This window comes from Ceratotherium simum, chromosome 14 (genome assembly GCF_057802395.1).
Source record: "Ceratotherium simum simum isolate JZ-2026a chromosome 14, ASM5780239v1, whole genome shotgun sequence".
In the NCBI taxonomy this organism is placed as follows: domain Eukaryota; kingdom Metazoa; phylum Chordata; class Mammalia; order Perissodactyla; family Rhinocerotidae; genus Ceratotherium; species Ceratotherium simum.
The window spans coordinates 58,225,251-58,243,347 of NC_141913.1; the positions used below are offsets into that span (position 1 = coordinate 58,225,251).

Here is an 18,097-nt window from a genome sequence, read left to right on the forward strand (position 1 = left end):
ATGCTGTGGCGGCGTCCCATATAAAGTGGAGGAAGATGGGCACGGGTGTTAGCCCAGGGCCAGTCTTCCTCAGCAAAAAAAGAGGAGGATTGGCAGATGTTAGCTCAGGGTTGATCTCCTCACAAAAAAATAAAAATAAAAAAATAAAATAACCATTGGAGAAAATGTCATTCAAGTGAAGTAAGAATCAGTAGGTTCTGCAAGTCATACATCTCACTGTGAACAAGAGAAGGCTGGAAGTTATTCTTCATTACTGCTCTTTATACAAGATGTGTTTGTTCCGTATTGATTATAAAATGAAGTTTACAAATGGCTTAGGAAAATTATTCATTTATAATGCATTATAGGATATAAAAAAAATCTTCCAATGCATTGTCATTTGATTCTCAAATGCTATAGGGTGGAGAGAAGTTGCTATAATACGTATTTGTACAGAGGAAACAGAAAACCATGGGGTTACTATGAATAAGTATCAGCTTCTTTCAGTGGAACACAGTATTTTGAGTAGTAGAGGATTGTACTGCACGTTAGTGAGGATTGTTGGCTGACTCTGGTTAATCAGCTCAGCTTCAGAGCAGGATTTGTCATTCCCTATTGTGCAGTCTTAGAAAAGTTATTAAAACCCTCTTCAGTTTCCTCATATGTACAATCGAATAACAATAACCATAACAACTAGTATTATTATTATTATCATAGAATTGCTAAGATGACTAAGGGCATACTTACATGTAAAACACTCAGAATGGTGTTTAGCATATAGCACTCAATACGTTTGATAGTTAGCCAAACATAATCTTGAAATAATAAAATATGATAGAAAATAAATAGAAAAGCAAGACAGATATTTCTGGATATCTAACAATCCATCAGTTATTCTTTCTTAATGTCTTGTTTCTGTATTGTTTTGGTTTCCTTTACTTATTCCAGTCTCATTCAATTTAACAAACACCCTGCTGTCAGAGGATTCTACTTAAAGTACAATTTTTAAGCCACACTTTGCTAGGAGACATTAAAATACTCTCCTTTGAATAAAATGTGAGCTCTTTCGGATGGCATTAGATGCACTCAGAAATCATGATGTAAATGCCAACCTCCTCTTCCAACTATATTTACTATCACTCCTTTTGTCTACTCCTATGCTCCAGCCAACTCAAATACATGGCCTTCCGAGACTACCCTCGCTCCAGTTTCTCTAGGTGGAAATCCTTCCCTGATCAACTATTTGACAATGGTCTCCAGACTTCAAAACCTGCTTAGAAGGGCAAGTATTCATCAAGCCTCTTTTGATCCCCTGGAGAATATGTTTTTACCCTTATATTTGTGCTACTAACTTCTTTATTATAAAACATTACCTGTATTGTATTCTCTTGACAGTTGAATATATTTTATCTTCCATACAAGATTGTGAAGGAGGTAACTAATTATCTTTTCAAAATGGAAAACTTAGCAAAGGATTTTGGGCTGTAGGTTCCTTATTTAGCACCTTCTAGGCAGCTTTCCTTCTATAGGGCTCTATGGTTAGGCTCCCCACTAGATTGCTGCCTTTTTTGTTTATGCCCAAAGCACTCAGGAAGAAGCCTGTTATAAAGATTGAACAGGCTCAGAAAAGGCTGGCTATGCTGACATTAAACTTAACTCATGAGAAAACGAACAAAGAGCACAAATTTTATAAGGTGGTATAATAGGAATGTTTTCTTTTAAATAATTTACACATTATATTTTCTGGTCACTTTTAAATTTTGTATCTATATCTGTGACTATTAAGAGGAGGGCAAAAACCATAACTTTTCAAAGAATAAACCAATGTAAAATGACATGACTCAGAGTTTGGAGAGGTGGTAGAAGTTGGGGACAAACAAGGACATGTTAACTGTATGATTACCACGGATAAAAAAAGTGGTTTAACTGTAAGATCATACCAGTGCAGGAATAAGAACCTTTTGGAAACCAACCCTACTAAATGACAGAAATCTGAAGCAGGTTGAGTTTATTATTCCCATCTCTGAGGAATTAAAGGCATATTAAGAGGACATTTACTGGGCCGGCCCGTGGCTTAGCAGTTAAGTGCTCGCACTCCGATACCGGCGGCCTGGGTTAGGATCCCGGGTGCGCACCGACGCACCGCTTGTCCGGCCATGCTGAGGCCGCATCCCACATACAGCAACTAGAAGGATGTGCAGCTATGACATACAACTATCTACTGGGGCTTTGGGGGAAAAATAAATAAATAAAATTATAAAAAAAAAAGAGGACATTTACTTCTTTAATAACACACAAGGAAGTATAGATCCAGAGGCCACAATAAAAAATGACAAGATGTTATGAGTGTCTGACATTGGTCACCTATATTTGTTATTTTTATTACACTGTTGGATTTATTTGGATGATATAATTCAGTTAAAGAAATTTGCAGTACAATTTCAACAGACTCATTAATAAAATAAATCAGGATAATTCTACATTAATAAAGGGCTCAGATTTATTGAACAGGATTATTTATAAAAATACATTTCTGGCTATTTTAACAATGTATTTTATTTTGCTACTTTATTCAATCTTTAAGAGAGAAATGGGAAATATTAATTAAATGGACAAGGGATTAATAATTAATTCAATTCCTATTTCCTTTATTCTTTTATCTATTTAACAATTTCTTGGCTGACCCTCTGTAATAATAGAAATGAGCAGAGGTAGGAAAGAATTCACAGATCAAAATGATATAGAAACTAACTCGCTTCAGTGAAGTTGGACAGAACTGAAACTCATTCTTCAAATCCCATGCATTTAGGATTCAGAAGATTTTAAACATTTTATTTAATCTCCCTCTAGAGTTGGATGCTGACAGGACTCATTTTAATCATTGAAATATACAAACTTCATAATAAGATAGAAAGCTATTTATTTTACCACCAAAATATCAATAAATTATTTGCCATTACTTTAATTAAGGTAACAGGAACTAGTATCATATTTTGCAATTTATTATGATATTCTGAGGTCAAGGAAAATCCATTCACGGAGTTTTTTAAAAAGCTATCAGATTTGAGAAAACCCAACTCCTAAGGGAAAAATACAGAAAAAGTTGATGCAATAGCTTAAGTGAATAATCAAATAATGTCAAAGAACTAACTTTATTAAACACCAGGAATAACAGCTTATGGAGTCAGTTAGACTCAGTGAAATAGTTTTAATTAAAAAAAATTATGTGAAACAGAAAAGCCCGCGTCTCCACCACGTCGATTATTCTCCTTTAAAAGCCTGAAGACATTGATCTCCAGTTAGGTTTATAGCCATGTTTTAATTATCTAGTCAAATGGAAGTTAATTATGGCAAATCAAACATTATATATGTATATTTTGCAATATGATGCACAAAAACGGCATATGTATAAAATCAGGTACAAAAAATCATATTTCCAAATCAGCACACCAACCTTGAATTAGGCAAGAAAGCTGCACGTGGACAGACATAAAAAGCTTAATTCAAGGTTTTGCATGTGTTGTCCATAATCATGATATGTCTCCCAGATTTCGAAAGTGAATTCAAACATAGAGAAATAAAACGAAAGCAGCTATTTTCAAATTAACTAACATAGTGTGTAATTATGCTATTGGAAAACATCTTATGGAATTAATAAAGCACTTGTGTAAGTAATATTTGAATTCACTTTATCAAAAATATATTTATTTATTAAAATAACTTGATTTGAACCATCTTGAAAGTCTTGAAACATCTCATTCCCTACCTACATGTGTCTCCCCATTTGAATGTAAACCAAATGTTGATATTCAGGTGATATGGTCTGATGTAGCCAGTAAATAGCAGTTTTTAATATATTGATAGATTTCAATACTGGCTGTTAATGAGCCTCCCCCAGGGGACTCGCAGGCATAGTGGAGCCCCACACTCCCAGGACACAGCATCTAGAGTTATTGCCAGGGCAGTAGGATGCCACCAGGTCCCTGCCCCAGCCTCAGCACTGTCTTCTTTGATGATGAGTCAATGCCCATTGTTAAACATTTTTGATATTACCACTGAGGAGGCCTATTTTTATTTCAAATATGTTTGTTTACCCATGGAGCTGTTGTATATTAAATACATATAAGCAATACATCTTTATCATTATACTTAGTGTAGTTGGATTTTTTTTTAAGTCTCTATTAGTGCATTTCTGGTGCAAATATCTTTTAAGCAGTAAACCAGCAGATCAGAAGCACTCTATATATTTAGGAAAAACTAGAGGAGACAGAAGGCTGTGGACAGCTACAAGACAAGTGAAGGGTAAGCAGTTCACCTAATTTATTTTCCTGGTTGTTTTTGCTGTCATAAATCAAAAGTCTTGACATGTATATCATACCTTTTTGAGATTATTCATTCAAAGTGTAAGGGGTCCTATGAAGATTTCTAAATAGAGACAGTAATGTAAAACCTGGCTAATCACTTCAAAAAAATCTCTGGATGCATTAACTTTGAATTAAAGGGCATAAAAGTAGGCATGGTAATAAATAAATCAGTCAAGTCAAATAAAAAAGGCTAAATTTTAACGTAAGCAATGTGTATAAAATATATAGCATAAAAATAATCTTTTTTATCATGTTTGATATATTTTTTCTATTCATCAGTTTATCAAATTCATGAAAGTGATTCTTTCTGTAGATTGACATTTTTTAAATAGAGATTATTCAGAATTTCTATGGTAATTCTTTAATTTTTTTATCACACCATTTTATTTTATTTCTCATTTATTTGTTTTTGTAACGTATTTGAAATTGAATTCCTAACAGCCGTGTATGCGAGTAATTCATCTGTTGGGTTTGTGAAGCCTGCTTGAGTTACAAGGTTTGAATTATGATAGACTAGACTGCTTTGCTATTTGAAGGACAGAATTTCACAGAATTCAGCAGTTTTGGAAATGTTGATAAGCAGATTTATAGTAATTCTGGTTTTTAAAATTATTTTCTAAGAATACATATTCAATATTTTAAAAGCACTCACTAAATAAAACTTTATAGAATGTATATATAATTCAACAGCAATTAAACATATTATATGATTTTACTTTATTTATATTAAACACATCATAATTAGTAAGCTTTCAGGTACTATATGTGTGCCTGAGTATAAGAACAACTCAGAATGGTGTAATTTGGGTCATAAATGGGCCTGATTTTTTTAAAGCATTTAAAAAAGACTTTATATTCTAAAAGGAGAACATATTCAATAAAATTTTAGAAATCAAATTTTGGAGAAGTAAGCCTCAATACTAAAGGACATCCTGTAGCCTAAGATGTGGAAACAGTTGATATAAAGTGTGTATTTATGTAAGTCAATTTTTTATCACTCTAATAGAAGAAAACATTTCTCGTAACTCGAGTTAGGAAATTATTATACATTTTTATATATCTTTATATAAAAAGTTACAAGTAGCAAGCATATGACACAAAGAAATGGAAGAGTTACAGCAGTATTCAAGAATGCATGCTTTTTACAATGTGTCTAATAAAAAGGATATTTTCCCAACTCAAATATCCAATACTGACATGCAGGGTAATTTCTCAAACTGTCAATTCAATCCTATTGCTAAGTGCTTAATCAAAAAACATTTCTACTGAAGGGTATGAATGGTAAAATACCTGATTTCAAAAACTATTTCTGAAACTCGGTATCTTCCTTTGATATAAAACAAAAAGGAAATTGGGGGTATACAGGAAAGACCAAAAAAAAAAGATTTTTCTTATTGCAATCTAGTAATTTTACTCGTTACTTTTGGCTGCATTTAATCATAACACAACAACAGATGTTTATAGTCCATAAAACCTCTAGCTGGTGTCTCCATGGTCCATATTTTCACTTTTCGCTGTAGCGTGTTCAAAATCACTCAGGAACGCACTATTCTCAATCAGTCTATATAATGAAAACAATGTACATGTAACACAAAGTTCATCCAAAATTGTGTTTTTTCACATATCACACAATGTACAATTATCTAACAAAGACATAAAACAACATAGAAACAAAGTGAAACTGACAGTAAAAGTAAAGTTGGGAGAGTCTTAATCAGGAACTAATTTCTTCTTCAAGTTTCCAGTAAATCTCAAAATGTATTTAAAAACTAAGGAGCACTTGGTGGCCAGCAACCAAATTACGAAATGAACATATCATTGTGCAGCGGGGATGTCTTGCCGAAGGAATAACAAATGTCTGTAATTCTTAAGTTTGGATAAAGGCAGTGGAATGAATTTAGTAATATGTCCACTTTTCACAATTCACTATAGAATTTTCTTTTCACAGTCCCCATGTTTGTATAAATAGTTCTTCTCTGAAAATAAAACACAGTTAAAACATTTTCTCCCAATGAAAAATGCATACAAACACACCAATTTATCAAGGTAATATAGAGCATGGAAATGCATTCACCTAATTTAAGAATAGTTGATAGGCTTGAAGAGTTTTGAAGAGATTAACTGTCAAGCAAATTCAATTGGAGCCAAATTAGTCTAATCTATATATAGACTTATCAAGTCGTAAAAGTAAAGCCATTATGATATTCGATGACAAAATAGATGTACACACAGACAACTGGTATTTATGGAACATTTTACATTATCAAGCATTCAAATTTTATATAATAAAATTTGACATAACATACTGCATTTAATTTTGATGAAATAAGTTACATAGTCATGCAAAAAGTAAGAGTGTACAAATTGTAAAGGTACCACCAAATACTTAGTGTATGAGTTTTGGGTAAGATATTGCCAAATTAAAGCAATAAAATTATTCCCAGTTTTATATATTGACCTCAGTTATATTGAGACAATATTCTATTTTTTTATTATGAAAACCTTGGGTTTCTTCTGGTATTTCTTTGAAGACTTCATTAATTTTTGTATCTTTACCTTAAAACACGTAAAATTTAACTTATTAATTGGACATCATTTTTAATGACATTGTAGTACAATGCTTGATGGTAAGAATATTAACATTTATTTTAAAGATATATCTACTAAAAAGCATCTCTCCATCAGCATTGAATCCATTATGTTTCTAATTATAAAATGTTATGAAACACATAGCTCAAGAAATAGTGATGAAATAGCAGATTCCCTAAAAAACTACAAGACAATTGCAACAAAACAAAACAACAGAATACAACAAAGGGAGAGAAGGAACTGAGGGCATTTGCTTACCTTGAATTTCCTTTTTAGACCCTAGTTGTGTTGTATTCAGATTCATGTTTGCTTAGAGACCCAATGAGGCAGAACCTGGAATGTTATGGCTATTTCATTCAACAAAGTAATATTTGCACAAAAATAAATATGCATACAAATATTTACTTAAAAGCATTCTTAAAAATTCATAAAGTGTGGAAATAGATTTTTTCCATCAGCATGCAAAAATATTAAATTGACTTAAAATACTTTAGGTTTTCAGGACATAGAATGAACTGAGAAAGTATGTACACTTATGAAACCAACTAAATGCTAGTAAACATGCAAAACAAAATATAAGTAGATTAGATTGGTGGATTTAAAATAAAATTTTTCTAAATTTAAATTTTCTTTCCTCAAAGCTTTTACTAATTTTAGGGCTAATAATACAATACAGATAATAGTGTCTTTATATTAAAAGGAAAATGTTTCTATTAATCTTTGCTATATTTAAATATAAATGTTTAGTATTTCAGCATACTATGCTATCATATGCAATTTGTAATGTAAGTATTACATGATATATGGAAAAAAAGTTTTTCACTTTCATACCAAAAATATAATACATTATATTGCAAAATATGTTATTTTTACATTAAAATTATTCAACAAGATGGGTTAACCATCTTGGTAAGGCGATTATTTCCAAAAATCATTTCATATTGTAAAATATAAATATTGATTGGAGCAACATTCATGACCATGTGGAAGCAAATGAGAAATATAAATTTTTAATATAAATTAAAACCATAATTTTTGTAGAAGTAAATACTGTATATGTATAGAAATAAATGAAATGTCTTTGGTTTGTGTGTGCTCACACAAATACACATATGTACATATATGGGATTTAGGAAAAGTATGGATAGCACTGGAAAGGAAAAAGTTCAGACACTATGGTTTAAATCATTAATAAAAAGAGAAACTGAAATATGAAGACAAAATGGAACACAATATTCTGGAAGCATTTCAGTCCTCAGGTTATAGTTGTCATCAAAAAATCTATTGATACTGACCGCTGGACGGCTTTATCATGTCGGGACAGCCTGTGACTTGTGGTCGGCACCTCCTCAATCTCGTCAATGTCACAGGAGTCTGCAGCATCTTGCGAGTAGTTGTGTTTCATGACGAGGATGTTTCTTCTGTTCATGGGCGGGATGAGGGGTTTGACGGGCTGTGGGGGCATCTCTGTCAAGACAGAAGCATCTCTTGTGCTGAGGTTGCTGCGGCTGCCTTTTGCACTGGACAGCTGTGATCCACAGTGATGGTCGTGAACGCATTTGGAAGAGGACCTCCGCAGTTTATGGTAGTTTTCAAAATCATCTGCCACGTCTGCAAAGTCAGCGGTAGCTCCTGTCCCTCTGAGAGTGCATAACTCATAGTGAGGAGGTTCAAACACCTCCTGGAAAACTGTCTGGTCAAAGTCCGATTTCCTTTGGACATATTTTTTACGAGGCTGTTTGATCTGCACAATGACAGAAATGATAATAAGGATGATCACAATGCAGGAAGTCACTCCAATGACAGTCCCACTGGTGTTGGTCAGCTGGTCCAGCAGGTTGGCTTTCCTCTTTTCTACAGGTTGAGGAGAGTGAAAACAACAAACAAAACAAGAAACAACCCACCACGCATTAATATGGTAGTCAAAGCATATATTGAGAACTTTAAAATGAAATAGGCTGAGTATAGAGTTTTTATAGGCTTAAAGTCAAATAAACAAATCTTTAAAAATAAAAAGTTTCACTTTTCACAAAGGCTTTATCTTCTAGCCTTAGAAACAGCCCTCCCGTCACCCAGCATCCCTATTTCAAACATAAATATGTTTGCAGAAGGTCTGATAAGATCTTTAGCATGACATTTGGGAAGGAACTGGTAATGTTAAAACCATTAAATTCTTTATCTTCTCATAGGTGTAAGAAAACCTCTAAACTCCACTATTGGGGAAATGAATATACTTATATTGTTCTGATTTTATTCTTGATGTGGATAACTGAAATCAAAGTAACAGCAATATTCTGATACCAAAAGATAATTAAACTTCATGAGAGGCTTCTGGAACGGTGGTCTGAGGGCTTCTGTGGGCCTTTTCCCCAAAGAAACAACCATAACTGGTAAAAAATATTGAAAAAAAAAAGCCCAATCATTTAAAGTTTCTGGAAATTGTCCTAATGGCATACAGTAAATAGAGGCACAAGAAAATCTACTAAATTTCTTTAAGAACAGTGAGAGTCTGTGGCCTTTTAGCTCCCAGAACCCCAGTTCATCATGATGGAAACTCTACTTAGGGAGGTTTCAGATAACACAGGCTTCCCCCTCCTACAGCTCCCAGTCTAGAGCTACAGTATCTCCCCAGGGGAGCAAGCCACCAGCATTTCTCAATGCCCCCCTCAGATCCATACTGCAGATGCTCTATTCCAGGCAGGAATGACTGAGATGTCGGGGGCTCCCTTCCTCCTCCCAACCCCCACTGGTATGAGAGAAGATCTACACCAGGTGCAGCAGGCTGAGAATGCTTGGCCACAATCACACTTGCCCCAGCTCACTCATAGAGTGGAACTGCCTGGAGAGGCAAGCTGAGAAAACTGGATGTTACCAGCTTCACCCAGTGCCCTATTCATAAAGCAGGAGTGTTACTCTAAGAGAGTAAGTGGGTCACTTTGACCACACTCTCTTTATCCAAAGCAGTAATGCAGAAGTTTTGCCCAGGAAGAGAGGCAGGCCACAAAAACAGAGAGCACTATAGCTTTCCCTAAAGGAAATTACTTTATTTGGAACAGAGCGTGGAGAAGTTCAAGCCTAAGGAAATTTCAAAAACAAGGGAAATTTTCTGGTAAGCAATTAAGAGGAGGCTGTTAGCTTTTTAGTAGCAACAAGCCAAACCTTAGAACAGCTAGAAGTTTAACATAATAAACCGGGAAAGTAACAGCTAAGAAGAGCGTTCCTTGTTTGCAACAAGCCAAAAGGCTGGACTCAAAAACTACCCCTGCAAAGAAATTGAATCTAATTGGATCAGACTATAGAACAATTTATGCTCCTGGGCATTGTCAAAAAGAATAGAGCAATCGTCTGGCAATTAGTGGAGACTAACAGCTAGGTGTGATACCAATGGAGCCAGACAGCTAAACAGAGAGAACAGGGAAAGAGACAGGGAAAGAGTTTCACTAAACAGTGGTCACCTGAGGGTGACAGTAAGCATGCCCAAAGCCATGGTCTTCATGGAGCAACATCAGGGACAGACTCACTGAAATAGGCCAGCAAAGTCTATACTTATAAACAAGTAAACAAGAAAACAATAAGCCCTGGGGAGGGAGGAATCGGTATCCAGAGTTGTTACAATATATTATCTAATACATCCAGTTTTCAGCAAAATATTACAAGGAATTTAAAGAAACAGGAAAATACAATTCATATACAGAAAAAAAAAGGAGGAAAAGAAAGTGCCTTTGAGAGGGCCAGATATCAGACTTAGGAGACAAAGATTTCAAAGCAGCTATTATAAATAAGTTCAAGAAACCTATTTATAAGTTTCCAAGTATGTTTCCCCCCAGCCTGGAATTGCCATAGCACCAGCTCCAGATGGGAGTGGAATAAAGGAACGCAGATGCTCAGGAAGCCCAGGCTTCTCAAGGCACAGGAACAGGTGTGAGTGTAGGTAAGTGCCAGACCCTGTCAGCAGGTGAATGGGCACACAGGAGAGGGAGTGACAACAGCAAAGGAAAGTATGATTAAAGAATTAAAGACAAATATGAGGATAATGCCTCACCAGAGAATATCAGTAAAAAAAATAGAAATTATAAAGAAGAAAATATAGAGTTAAATAGTACAATCACTGAAATGAAGATTTCACTAGAATGAGTACATTTCAGCTGGAAGAAGAAAGCATCAGCAAACTGGAAACAAGATAAATGAAAATTATGCAATCTGAAAAGGGCAACGATCCTCAGAAAACTGAGGCAAACCATCAAATGCACCAACATGATGTAACGGGAGTATAAGAAGGGGAGGACAGTGAGAAAGTAACAGGAAAATGTTTAAAAAATAATAATAAATGCTAAAAACTTCCCAAATTTGATGAAGAAATTCACATCCAAGAATTTAAACAAACTCCAAGTAAGATAAATGCAGAGATCCACACTCTGACATATAATATTAAAAATGCTGGAAGACAAAGAGAAAATCTTGAAAGAAGTAAGAGAAAAATAACCACATAGACAGGAACTCCAATCAGATTAACAGCTGATTTACCATCAGAAATTATGGAAACCAGAAGGCTGAGGATGACATATTCAAAATGCTGCAGAAAAAGATGGAACAGAAACTATCAATCAAAAACCTAATATCCAGCACAACTAACTTTAAAAAATGAGAATGGAATAAAGACATTTCCAATAAACAAAAATAAACATAATTTAATACTGAAAGACCTGCCTTAAAATAAATATTGAAAAAAATTTAGGGGATTGAAAGCAAGTAACTCCAGACAGTAATTCAAATCCACGTGAAAAAATTAAAATTACAATAAATTAAGCATGAAAATAAATGTTGCCAATAAAGGCAATTATGTAAATAATTACAAAGGACAGTATAGTTGCATGTTTCTTATGCATTCTTCCCTTAACTTTTTTAAAAAGCAATATTATATGTATAAAATTGTGTTGTTGTGCCTATAGCTTATAGAAATGTATTATATTTGGTATTAACAGTACAAATGAGGTGGGAGGAAAACTGTACAGGAGTAAGGAAATGACATCAGATGATAATGTGAATCCACAAAAACAAGTGAAAAGAATCAGAAATGGTAAATAATAAGGATTATATAATGAACTATATTAATATATACTTTCTCTCCTTTCTTCTCTCAACTTCGAAAGACATAAATTTATCTAAAGTAATAATTATAGCAATATATTCTTGGATTTTTTACATACATGGACATAATATGCATGATATAATAATACTTATCTAGGAGATAATAATACCTATAAAGTAATAGGTAAAAAGGAAGAGAGACTAGAGCTATATAGGAATAATATTTCTATATCTCACTGGAATTAAATTAGTATAAATCTGAAATATATTTTGAAAAGTTAGGCTCTAGCCATAAAGCAACTACTAAGAAAAAAACTCAAAAAGTACACCAAAAAAAATCACTGAAGGAATTAAAATGTTACACTAGAATATATTCACTTATTGAAGAAGAGACCAATAAAGGAAGAAAAAATGAACAAAAAACACACGAGGCATGTGGGAAACAGAAAGTAAAATGGCAGATGTAAACTCAACTCTATCAATGCCATAATTAAATATGAATGGGTTAAAGAATCCAATGAAAAGGCAGCGATTTTCAGAATGGATCAAAAAATAAGAGCCAGCTATATGCTATCTACAGAAGACAGATTTTATGTTCAAAGATACGGATAGACTGAAAGCAAAAGGATGGAAAAAAGATTGAGAATGCAAACCACAATCATAAGAAAGCTAGAGTGGACAGGTTAACATCAGACAAAGTATACTTTAAGGCAAAAAAAAGTTACTAAAAATAGGAAGATAGTTTTATAACAATCAATAAAAGCATCAGTCCATCAGGAAGATATAATATTTTTAAACATGTGTGGACCCAACAAAAGCTCATAGAATTGAAGAAAGAATCAGACAACTCAGCCATAATAATTGGATAATTCAATAGACACTTCTAGTAATGGATAAAACATGGTAGAAAATAAAAAATAGAAACAGAAGATTTGAACAATGTTATAAAACTACTTCTATAACAATCCACATAACAGCAAAATGCAATTTTTTCAAGGGCACATTTCTTTAGGATACACCATGCCTAGCCATTGATACGCTAGGCCATAAAACTAACTCCAATAAATTAAACATGATTGAAATCATCATGAAAAGTATGTTCTCCTATCACAAGACTGAATTAGAAATCAGAATAGCAGTTTTGCCATCTGGAAAAGGTGAACATGGGAGTTCATAATGGACCTCCATTCAGGTTTTCTTGATTACTGTCTCATGTCAAATATTCCTTATATATGTAGGAACAAATCCACATTAGTAAACAAAGATGTTTGTGAGTACTAATCATTAACAGTGCTGTATTAAGATTCTTCACAAAATATTTAATTTCCATCCATTCCAAAGTGGTTCCTTGAACACAAACTAATCATTGCCCACATCCCACCATCAAAATACTTGACACAGGATCTGCCTTTCTTCCTGACCTTATGAACCAGGGCTACTGTGGCAACGCCTCTCGTCTTCTGCCCACAGAAGACATTGTGATGGATAATATTGGACTTCAAGTATGGAAGAGTTACTTACCTGTTCCTTTTCCTTTGCATATTGGCTGATATTGAATCTGAACAAAAAAGTTTATCTGACACTTTCAACTTAACTAAAACACGCCACATTAAAAACCAAACCAAGGATTGCTGTCTATTTAAACAGACCTTTGTGTACAGGCTACAGAAGGGACTGGTGGTGTTGGAAGCTATTTTCACTGGAAAGGAAGGAAAGCATTTTGGTAGCAAAATTGAAGTTGAGTTAAGTGGCTGGAGGTACATGAAAGCACAACTGTTCCTCCAATACACTTATCTCTAGAGTACGTGCACAATGTCCAATGAAGACAAACTGCAATAAGTGAGAGGTGCAGCCACAGATTAAGGGGTACCACGTCTGATGGGAAACAATGCACTGCACTGAAAGCCCCAATTCACTTTCCATGGCTCTGCAGGCTCGAATAAGGAGATATCTTTTTTTTTTTTCTCATGGCAGACGGTTTATTTTTTTAAGATATAAGACTAGTTTATTTATTTATTTTATGATTTTATTGAGATCACATTGGTTTATAACATTCTGTAAATTTCAGGTGTACATCATTATATTTTGGATTCTGTATAGACTGCATCGTGTTCACCATCCAATAGTCTAGTTTCCATCCATCACCATACATATGCACTCCTTTAACCCTTTTGCCCACCCCATCTCCTAGAAAATGTCTTTAACGAGCATTCAAATGTTAATGATAGTCCACTGTGCATTCATAATGAGGAAACAGCGGAGCAAAAGCAAAGAAAAAGGCTTACAATCGATGATGAAACACGCAAGAAGTTCATAAAAGCCACTCTACAGTCTATTTTTAAGACTGTCTGATACATATAAACATTGGAATAAACTTATTCCCACTCCACAGGCAGAGGGATTTTGCAAATTTCAAGGACTCATCATTACCTTTACAATGATTTTCATCCCAAGGATACACACAGTTCTGAAGTCCATTGCAGACCAGTGTATTGTTAATACACATGTTACTGTGGCAGAAGAATGTATTGCCTTCACAGGGAGCTAAAACAAGAAGAAAAAGACAAAGAGAAAATGTTATAACTCATGTTCAGTATTAAATCTCTCATATTACAAATCTAAAAACAAAAAGATGAGAGTGATAATTTGCCATCAAACTGAGGTAAAGGATCCCACATTCCATTCTCGGAAGTGTTGCCATGGTGGTAATTATTTCTTGTGTTACTAACAGAGCCAGCATTCCTCTAAATGTGCTCAGCTAGGGGGGTGGGAGTAGTTCCATCATAAAAATGAAGTATATTTTCCATAAGAGTCGTTTTTTGCTTGCTTGGTTCATTCATTTAGCAAAACTTAAGTGCCTACCATATGCGTAACAACATGCTTCACACTGAAATTCTGTATGTATAAATTTAGTTGTATTGTGCAAAAATACTTAATTGAAATACTGAAATAATTTTGAAAAGTATATGCTTATAAAATACTAATGAGGAAGATATATATTAAATGAAACCCTATAACATTATTTAAGCATTTAAAAAAAACAAAGAATGTCACAGAGATTCAGAACAGGGGGAAATTAATCCTGAACAACCTAAGAAAAGTATATGTTATTTAACTTATTTGTGATGATGAAATTAGCCTACTTGGCATGTATTTCACACGTTCTAGTAACTTTAGGTACAACGGTCCATGATCTCCAGATTATGATTCCATTTAGGGTGCTGGAAGGTAAAAGAAGAACTCCAAGAAGGTATACAATTTTGCTATACAAATATGAGAAATAGTGAAGAGTTAAAAATAGCAAAGTACGATGTTAGATATGATTTTAATATTAAGAAAAAGATTTCTTTCATCATCAGATTAATAGGATATTTAAAATAATCAGTCTTTAGAGTAATATGCGTTAGGGATTATAGTTTCTAGACAGTGTTTTAAAGCTAATCTTTGTTTTTACCTTTGTAATCATCCCACATATCTCATAAAATGTAATTTTAGTGTTTATTTTGTTCAATAATAGTTCCATGACTTTTTTAAGGATAGCCATTCTAGAAAGACATATTAGATAAAAAACACATAATTTACAGTGGTTAATCAATCAGTAAAGATTTATTAATGATCGATATTATCAAAACACTGCAGTCATGGTATAATGAATTTTTCACCTTCGAAACTATATATTGCAGACATTTTAGAAAGTTACCTTCTTTAAATGTAGTTGCACTATTAATCAAAATTGTCAGCAAAATGCTTTGCATAAGGCAACTTAGTCTATTGTAACGATTCTAGGGGAATCTTCCAAAAAGACCCAAAACACTCAGGTCTTGAAAATCAAAGTATGGCAAAGATACAGCTAAGTCAAGCAAAGTGAGTCTTTCTGGCTCTCCACGCCCTTTCCCTCTGCCCACCTCCCCAGAAGAACAGTTTCTTCTTCCTTTCATCTGGTTTGACTTTAGGTCCCTGATTAAAGAGTAAAAAAGATGTAACAGTCATTTTGGAAAAAAAAGTATTAAAGAGTAGAAAATATACAGTAGTCATTTTGAAAAGTATCATGCTTAACATTTTATTGGGCTAGTGATTTGTTAAGCGTCGTATAAACCTTTTATAATGTAAAACTTAATGATCCGATATATAATTGCAAAAATCCGCTTTTTAGTAAGGAACTAAATTTGAATTTCTGTCGTCAACCATAATGGCTTTTGCAGAACTGATATGGTCTGTTAAGCAGATAATGAATGTTGTCAAAATGTGTACACAGAACAAAAAAGAGTTTTCTGCAAACAGATTAGAATGGCTGCAAAATGCTTTATTAAAAAATTTAAAAAACACTTAATACCTAATAAATTTTAGTGGTTTTGAAAGTACAGTTATCCATTAAGTAAATAATACCTTTAAAAGAGCATAAGTATTTGTCGACCTTCCAGAATAAGTTGGAAAAATTATTATAATTACTATTAAATAGGATAGGTTAGTTAAAAACAATTAAATACATAAGCAAAAATAATATTGCACTCCGCAATTGAGTTAAGTACAATAGTAATATTGCTAAGAGCACAAAGATTTGAATTCCAAATTCTCCAAATGTGATTCTGTTTCTGAATTTGCTGCTTAGTATTCATGAAAATGTCTTATAAACTATCAATCAATGTGCCAGTATCAGTTATCATTAAATATTGGCAGTTTGGGTGGGAATGTACCAGATAATCCAGGACTGTCAATAAATCACATTCCCGACAGATATCTCTTGATACCAAATAATCCTGCAAATATTCCAGTTAACTGAAATCATCCTCCTCGCCCTTTTTTTTTTTAATTATTCCAGGTACTATTCTGTATCTCTTCTCCCTTATTTTTGCTAATATTTATAGAATTGCTAGGCAAACAACAGACAAAACAGAAACAAACAAGCAAATCTTGCAACGACTAAGAAACGAATGTATAACAACTTATACTCCTTGAATAAAAATATTTTGTTGCATAGACGCTAAAAATAAAATATATTGGATTCTGAATTTTCTTGATATTGTATGTCTTTAATATTTTAACATTTCTAGGCTTGTAGGAAATATTCAACAGATTTTTTAATTGATTAATATTACTGAGCAAAAGTTTAACTCTGCCCAGGCTGCATACCTGAGTATCCTGGAGAATGGAAGACTTCACAGGTGTGTTTATTGATGGAGAATGAACCTTCAATGTCATGGTCTTCAAATACAGTATATATTGTGATATTCCCAGAAACTAAACTTCAGCAGCAGTTTTTTGGCTCTCAATATTGCTGAGAAAGCACATATTCTACCAATTTGTAGAGGACTTATTCTACTTAGAAATTCATATGCCTTGTCAAAACCCATTGCCTCTCAAAAAGCAGCCCCCTTATTTCCTAAAGTTATCTAGAGGAAACTCAAAGTTAAGGTTTACTTATAATAAGGTGGCAGCTAAGGAAGCAACACGCAAAGTTCAGAGCACCTCATGTGGGCAGTTTCCACGAGCAGCAGAATCTACCTGTTTCTGAAACTAGGTCTTCTGTTGTTTTCAGAAGAGCAAATATAGCTTCACATTGATGTTAAAAACAAAGTACATAGAAGGAACTACGTACTTGCCGCTGCTCTTTGTCTCTGAACTACTTTAAAGTATATTTAGACATGATGACCACAGCTATTGCAACCTCGCTTCCTTGGAAGGGTTCATCAAAAATCACTATTTTATTATCCAGATCTAATGCTAAGTGTTTCTTTTAAAGAAAAGAACAAAAATTGAAGATAGTGAAATACTTTAGTCAGCCAAAAGAATGCCATGTGTGTAAGCACAGACTTGCTCTTGATTTAAATCATTCAGGTAATACACAAGATGGAGATTATAACACTGCAGAATCAGTCTTCCCCACTGTCCCCTCCTCCCTCATGCGCTAGTACATATGCGTTTGTGCAAAGCGTTCTTTTTTGGCTACGTAAGAGACTGGGCATGACAGTGAAGCTTAGACAGTGCTTCTCCAGACAGTTCGTCCTGGGAAGGCAGAGTCCTGACGGCACCAGAGAGGGCAGAGCTGCATCTCGGGCTATGAGGAGTGATAATCCTGA

At 33.9% G+C, this 18,097-nt stretch overlaps 1 protein-coding gene across 1 annotated transcript in view; it reads right to left on the bottom strand.

Annotated features, from left to right (window-relative positions):
* Window positions 1–7,204: 7,204 nt before the first annotated feature.
* NETO1 (neuropilin and tolloid like 1) overlaps window positions 7,205–18,097 on the bottom strand; it is a 106,028-nt gene continuing 95,135 nt past the window's right edge. The window contains exons 8-10 of the mRNA XM_004422633.3: window positions 14,451–14,564; window positions 8,228–8,786; window positions 7,205–7,265 (exon numbers count right to left, since the gene is read on the bottom strand). Coding sequence (XP_004422690.1) covers window positions 7,205–7,265; window positions 8,228–8,786; window positions 14,451–14,564 — 734 coding nt within the window. The remainder of the gene's footprint in view (window positions 7,266–8,227; window positions 8,787–14,450; window positions 14,565–18,097) is intronic.